We start from the raw sequence: 8,101 nt of genomic DNA, 5'->3' as shown, positions 1-8,101 counted from the left end.
TGCATTTGATTTTTACTAACTTAGTTTTCTATTGCATATCTAATTCTTATATTTTTATAAGTTGCAAAAATATACATAAAATACAGAAAAAATAGAAAACTAAGTCATCCCCACTTACTTTACCATCCAGACTTACAATACATGTCCTAATTTCACAACAATAATATTTCTTATTGCACCAGGAAACTACAATGTTGGATAATACAATCAATTTAGACTACACATGATATATATAAATCTACACGTATAGGTAGAAGTTGGTTTATTAATGTAAGATAAAGCTCAATATTTACATATAATATAATATAATGTAATATCTATAGTGTGAAGATCAATTTAATTATATTTATTGAAAGAGACAATTTGACAATGTTATACATTTGGTTAAAAAAGGATAATGGTATATAATATCAAACTTGGTATTGCTCCATCTGAACTTCTTTAGCAGTCAAGGGCACATATTCACCAAGATAGGCTTCAAGGTGGTCTGCTAAAGTTGACTTATCAATATTTTCATGGTGGTATGACTTACACATAAAATACAGCACAGTCTGTAGAACATGACCAAAGAGGAACAAACCAGACAACAACAAGAAACATAGAATTGCATATGCTGTTCTGTCCACAGACCCCAATTTCCATCCATTAAACACAACCTTTTTGAACAAAATCCTAATAAGTATAAAGGAAACATGGAGCATACAATATATGACTATAGACAAAAACATTTTAGCCTGGCCTTTATCAACTCCTTGCTTTTCCCAGTCCATTTAAGTTCAATTTCTATTAAGTAGATCTTTATAGATTTTTAGAAATTGCTTGAAGTTAATACTTTTAACGTAGAAAAAGGTTTTATCATGTATAAAATTTGAAGATCCGCTGATACTTCTTAATCTACAATTTAAACAAAGAATGGAGGAAATCCAACTAAGAAACCTGAAGGGATTAGATATTGAGGCTGTTAAGTTTCATGTTTATGTGTTTATATGTTTGTGTTGATGTTTATGTGAGAATTGAATATGTTTTGTGTTGTTAATCATCTAGATTGTTGAGACAAGATGATAGATGTGTTTGTGTGATGACATCTGAGAACTTGTCTTATGTTGTTACACAAGAACGAGTACTAAATTTGGTGAATCAGGACAACCGGAGAATGCTTCAACTTGTATGTCGTGTTAGCGACTTCGACAGGACCATAAGTTGTATATTACCAAGGTTTTAAATTATAGTTTTTGTTATGTTTAAACTGTATCCAACCATGCATCATATACTATAATTGGTACCGACATACCATGTAATAATGATAGATACCAGTTATTATTTTTGCTATACACCAGGGAGGAGGAGCATACCTCAAGGCTAGTTTATTGGTTAATTAACTCGTGCATATATCTTCTCAATCCATTTAAGTCCTTCTAAGAATATCTCTTCTCAAGTCTAGTTTATTCCTATTTTTTCACCTTTGCTTATAGGCAAAGATTTTTAGCCGTTGGTATTAATGATGAAGGAAAACCTTGCTTATTTTAAATGATCAAAGGCAACAGTTTTCATGTTGATGCATATATGACCAACAACAACGGTTTTTACCTTTTATTATAGACAACGGTTTTTAACTGTTGGTGTTACCGATGAAGGAAAACAGTTGCCTATTTTAAAGTATTAGACAATGGTTTTAAAAAAGTGTTGTCAAAAATAAAAAAACCGTTATCTAAACAAAAGGCAATGGCCTTAGACTACCACAGTTAAAAAACCGTTGTCTTTGTCAAAGAGAACGGTTTTTCTACTTTTGGCAACGGCTTCTAGCCATTGCCGTAGGTCAAAAATGTTGTAGTACCTTTATCAACTCCTTGCTCTTCTTCATGGCCTTAAATCCATAACAGTCTTCCAACACAGTTACAATACTAGCTAGCTGCCAAACCAAGGTGAGATAAACAAACCCATTGAGATAAAAGATTGCTATTATCACAAACACAATAATTTTCCCACTAATCCTCTCATTTCTCCCCATTGTAATTCCGCATAAGATTATAACAACAAGTGTGATGAGATTATAAGCGACAAAAGCAGCAAAAGTGGACAAAAAGGTGAGCATAAGCCGCTTCCACACCTTTGGAACAACACTAATGACTTTCTTGAATGTTATCTCTTTCGCGGTGTAGATACAAGCGATGGTGTAGACAACTGCAGAGGTAGAAAGGAGGAAGAAAGTGAAGTAAACGATCTTGAATAACCAGAAAGTGATCCATTCGGAGGTGATCATGTCAGAGAGCTTCTCGTATTGCAGTGTGCCGCTTCGGGTTTCGGAGATTTTTGATTTGTTGTGACGAATCTTGCTGAAGATAAGGTTGGATAATTCTATGTGAATGAGGAAGATGAAGGAGAGAGGGAGGATGCATGAGAGTGAAGGTAATTTGGTTGATGATCTTTCTCCATGAATATATGATTTTGGAGGATTCTTTGAGTATGCCAAAGAATCCTAAGAATTGCATCTCTTCTTGTTCTCTGTCCATGATGGATCTGATTTTTCTTCAATGGAAATGGATGAGGATGAGAAGGAGGAGGAAGGAGACTATAATGGCAAAGGGGTTAGCTAGGTCCTACTGGAGAGTGAGTTCTGTGTCCGGAATTTTAACGTACAACATAAGGGTACAAAATTTTCCTTATTTTTAGATTAAAAAATTAGAAAAGATAACAAAAGTATGTTTCTCCTTTACTTCTCATTAGTGGGGAGTCCAGAGATAAGCCAATTTAATGACAAGATAATGAGTCAAATGTTCAAAGCAAATTAATATTGGTATGGACTTTTATGCTTCAGATTAGCCTGACATTTCAAATGAATTATGTTTGCTGAAAGTTAATTTTCTTAAGCTAAAATACTCATTTTCTCAAAATTTTCAAGAGCTTGGATTAAATTGAGTTGGGCGGGGAAGATTTATTTAAGAGGATAAAATATATCAGCTTTTTTATCTTCTTTGTTTAGATTTGATTTTCAGAATTTTATTTAAGGAGTCAATTTAGGTACTTTTATCAATAAGGGATTATTCTTCATTCTTAAATAATTGTCTTTTTTAGGAAAATAAGTTTATTCCTATTTATCTCCGAAAATCATTCTAATAAAATTGAATCTGCAACTTTATTACTTCCTAATTAATAATAAGGATAATAAGTAAAATAATGATTATAATTATTGTATAGACATAAAATGACACAATAGTATCATATTGCATATTTTTAATACACATACATGTTACAAGCTTAAAATTAAAAAAAACATTAGATAATTAAGCTTGTTAATTATGATGTGTGAACACTTACTTTTATATGCTCATAAAACCCAAAAAAAAAAAAAATTAAAATCAAAATAATTATCCAAAAATATGTTTATATTTATTTATGAAAATAAGTTAAGAAATAAAAAGGAGGTTCTAGAAACCTAGTCCTTGAGTGTTTTAAATAAAAAATAATAATAAAGAGGTTTGTAGAAACTTATACTATTTTCTTCTGAAAAATAAATAAATAAAAATATCTAATAGTGGTGTAACATAACATCTTATCTTCAATAATTTTTTTTTATCTTTGGTATTTAATATAAAATGAATAAATATTAGCCAAAATCAATTTTTTGTTAGATTTTATATTTGTAATTTTGTTTTAAATCAAATAATAAAAAAACCAAAGAAAATATTCCTAAGATAATTATCTAATATCCCTGCTAAGTTTTTCAAATAAATAAAACGAAAATCAGAAAAAGTTGTTAAGATTTTTTTTCCTAATAAAGTGGCAAGAAATTCAAAGTAGTTGAGATTTTTAATGCCTAATAAAGTGGAAGCTGATTAAGAACGTAAGAACGAGGTTGCAACTAAGAGGGGTGAATTAGTTGACTTAAAAATTATGACCAATTTTTCTGCAAAATAAGAGTTAACGTGCAGCAGAAAATATATGCAAAAAAATAAACAAGAATAAATCAAAGAGGTAAGGGAGAAGAGAGTACACAAAGATTTTTTACTGGTTCACTTTCTTGTCGCTACGTCCAGTACTATTGTATCACAAGAGATTTCTCCACTAAGAATTATGAGTTGTAATTACAATATCTCACCCCGAGATTTCTATGTACCTTACACACTCCCTAATTCTTATTCACTCTTGGAAAACACTTTTCCAAAGGATTCTAATCCCCTTTCTTTTCACACCCCATGAAATAAAGTATTCTGCAACAATATTGAAGAATGTACAACACTGACAGATGGCCTTTACAAGTATGACAATAGTATAACTTGCAATCCAATCAACTCTTTAAGTATACTAAATAATAATGCTCTTTTAGAAAACTTTGAAATACTTCTAAGCAACTTCAGAAAAATAACTTTTGAAAGTTTGAGTGCTAGTTGCAAAAAGTGTAGAGAAATAACTTTAGAATAAGTTTAAGAGCTTTTGGAAATTTTATAAGAGTTGTGTATTGTTGTGTATTTGTGTTGTGAGAGTTAGAGTCTTTATATAGACTTTCAAAACACCCATGGTGCTTTTCTGAAAGTGTAGGAGTTATTTGAAGTGAAAAGATTTCGTTTGGAGTGAAAACATTTCATTTTGAAATATGAAATCTCATGCAACAACTCTCAGTAATCGATTACTAATAGTGGGTAATCGATTACCCAAACTCTCTGTCCACTATTCTTTAAAAACGAATTAGAGTAATCGATTACACCATTTGGATAATTGGTTACTCTGAACAGTTTTAAGTTGGATAACTCTTTTTCTCACACACGTAACTTGTTACTTAGATGAAGTAACCCATTACACACTATTTTTGAAAAATGTTTTAAGTATTTTTAAAGTATTTCATTTTTCTTTAAAACTAGTTTGAGCAATCTACTTTGTATATTTAAGAGTTTTAGGATAGAAGTACTTATAGAGACTTAATCTAATTTTCTTGAAGCTTTAATGTTCTCTGTCTTCATAAGTATTCTTCCTTTTCTTCTTTTTGGTGATGTTGGTGTCTTCATCAAAACCTTACCAAGGTCAGAAGCAAAAATCTTCTTCACAAAGAATTCATTATCATCATTTTACTATAAATAAGACTCTTGGGGACTAGAAAAAACATAGTGAAAAACATTGATCAGGAAGTGCCTTGTGAAATAATTTGAGTGTGATATCCACTTCAGACGAGTACATGGTTGAATCATGTGTTACTCAATTACAACCAATAATGTTTTTCGCATGGTGTCGCATTTAGGCATGGCAAAACGGGCTGCCCGACCCATTTAGCCCGCGCCCGCAAATGCCCGCAATAATTTAAGCGGGTCGGGCATGCCCGCAATTGGTTAACGGACAAAAAGTCATGCCCTGTCCATTTTAAAACGGGCTAACGGGCGGCCCGCGAGCATTTTCCTGTTTATATTAAAAAAAACAACAATAGTGAATGCTAAGTTATCAAATATCAATGCAAATTTCCTATGCAGTACATTAGGCAGTAAATCAATAGATTTTATATAACCACATTACATATCAATAGATTTCCTATGCAGTACATTATAGATTTTATAATTCAAGAAAGAAGATGGAATGTGTTGAGCTTTGAAGAATGAAGAATGGAAGAGGAAATAAAACAAGAAAGAAGGGAATTTAGTGTCTGGTGAATGAATGAAGAATTGAAGATGGAAGAGTGGATTGATGTAGAAGACTAGAAGTGTAAAACACGGACACTGTGGCTGTGGGTGGGTGGGTGAAATAAAAGGAATTACAAATATAAATATGTAAATATGTAATAATGTAAAGGAGTTTGGGCCACTAGGCCAAAATGAAAATTTTAAGGGGTTGAATGTAATGCCCGCGGGCAGCCCGCAGAGCCCATTTAAATTGCCTGCTAATAAAGCGGGCAAACGGGCCAGACAATATGGGCTAAGAGGCAAAAATACCATGCCCTACCCGCATTTTTTGCGAGCAATGCAGCTGGCCCGCAGGCATTGCCCAAATTGACATCCCTAGTCGCATTACTCACTTTGTGTTGACTTTCAATGTCAAGCAATCATGTTGTGAAATGTAGGCCGGTGCAAGTGCGTGTCACCGTAACGAATCGCTACCATGTACACGAGAGTGGAATCACTTGTGGTCGAGTGCACAATTAGCCTTCTTGCACCACCCAGTGAATAACCGGAGCGAATGTGTCTCTTTTTTTCTACCTTTCTATCACATCATCATTAGGGAGCCAATCCTACTTCAACAAACAAGCACATTCCCGACGCTATAGTGCTTTTACTTACGGCAGATTCCCTTCACCATTGAGCCTAATATTTTCACGTTTAATTTTGAAATCTTTTCTACGTATAATTATGTACCATTTTTTGTATGCTATTTGGTTTAGTTTTGATAACATGTTTTTAAAAAAAAAATAAAAGATAACAATTCTTATAATAATTAATATCATGAAAATTATTAATAATCAGTTTCATCAATTTATTTCTTATTGAACAACAAAAATCTTTTAAATAAACATAATAGTAGCCTTTTTTAGGAAATAAAAAACCTTCAAAATAACCTCACACCAATATGTGGTCACTAAAGGGATGATTATTAATTAACTCATTTTAAAAAAAATATAAATGGCACATTTTTTATTGACTAAAAAAATGCAAAGTAATTAAGTAGGAATAAAAGTAATAATTACCCTAATTTTAAGGTATGATGTAGCGTTAGATATTAGGGTTGCACTTCACTTTCTTAGAATTTGTAAGTAACTGATATGTTTTAAATAAATGTTAAACAACAGTGATAAAATCATGTTGTAATACCCGAAGAGTCCAACCTTGACTATGATGGCCTGAAGGCATAAGTGGCCCTATGACTAGGCCACAGGCAAAAAGGGCTCAAAATGCCCTTGGATAACTCATAGATTTGATCCATGATAGTGAGACAAAGTTAGCCCAAGGGGGGGTGCCAAGGCGCTAAATTTGACCTTGGCACAGGGCCAGGTGCATCAAACACCAAGCCTGACCGAGGCAGTTCTAACCGTGGCATAGGGCCAGGTGCATTAGGCACCAAGCCCGACTGAGGCACACCTGACCGAGATAAGCATCCTGACACACCAAGTGTTGAGCTCGATGCTGGGCCAATATGGCTTGGCCTGGAAATCAGACCGAGGCACATGCGCCTAGCTTGCCGCATCAGGTACTTGGCGTAGCTTGACCGAGTCAAGCCTAGCCAACATGTTTGACATGGAACATTTTTATTTTCGTAATAATTGTGTGGGCCAAGTTTTGACCAACACTTAGTTTATTTAGTTTTAGAGTTTATTTATTAAATCTGCCCATGAACAATGCACAGTTTGAAAAATGGCTCGTGGGACTTAAAACAAGCCTAAAAGTGTAACCAACACTTTAATGCCTGGACTAACTTTTATTTTTCATGAACCAACGGTACTCTAACTTTGTGTAATGTTATTTGACAGATAAATAAGGACTGATATGGCCGTTGGAAGGGAAATGCTCATGGAAATAAAAGAATTGACTAAGGATGGCTTAAATGGGGCATTAATGGTGCCTTAAGACCTTGTATGGATCGTTGGGACATAATTCACCTAGGAACAAGTAATCAAACAACATCCTAAGTCATTTTCAGAGCTTTTGGAGCAAAGTTGCTCGAGCAAAATTCCAAGTGCACGTTGGAGGCTTTGAAATGTGCATTAATGGTGCTTTATGGCCACATTCTAGCCGTTGGGAGCTTGGCTTGCCGAACAAACTCACACCAAAGGCATCCTAGGCCATTTAACTCACAAGACTCCATCACTCAGCCAAGGGAATTCTCTCCTTGGATAAGAAGGATCCTATGCTAAGAACTAATGCACCTGTGTGCCATTATGGAGTCAATAACTCCTAATTCCACCATGTGCTAAATTCTGGACCAAGCCTTGAAAGAATTTGAGAATCCTATGAAGCTCATCAAGTCTTGCCGTGGAGAATTATGAAGGCATTAAGTTTCATTCACCATGTGACTTAATATGGAGTCGTGAACTTAATGAAGAATGGAGTCCTATGCTATCCAAGGCTCAACCGTGGCAAGAATGACATCCTAGGCCTAAGTCTTAATGTTTTTCTTTCAATGTAATAAA

At 33.8% G+C, this 8,101-nt stretch overlaps 1 protein-coding gene across 1 annotated transcript; it reads right to left on the bottom strand.

Moving 5' to 3' along the window:
- LOC109358008 lies at nt 411-7,158 on the bottom strand. The gene is made up of 3 exons (XM_019602074.1): nt 6,950-7,158; nt 1,835-2,333; nt 411-656 (listed from the first exon to the last, which is right to left on the bottom strand). The coding sequence occupies exons 1-3, from the start codon at nt 7,156-7,158 to the stop codon at nt 411-413; spliced, it is 954 nt and encodes a 317-aa protein (XP_019457619.1).

Source organism: Lupinus angustifolius, chromosome LG10 (assembly GCF_001865875.1).
Source record: "Lupinus angustifolius cultivar Tanjil chromosome LG10, LupAngTanjil_v1.0, whole genome shotgun sequence".
NCBI lineage: Eukaryota > Viridiplantae > Streptophyta > Magnoliopsida > Fabales > Fabaceae > Lupinus > Lupinus angustifolius.
Note: the sequence above shows the minus strand (reverse complement) of the source record. Positions and strands in the feature narration are given on the sequence as shown.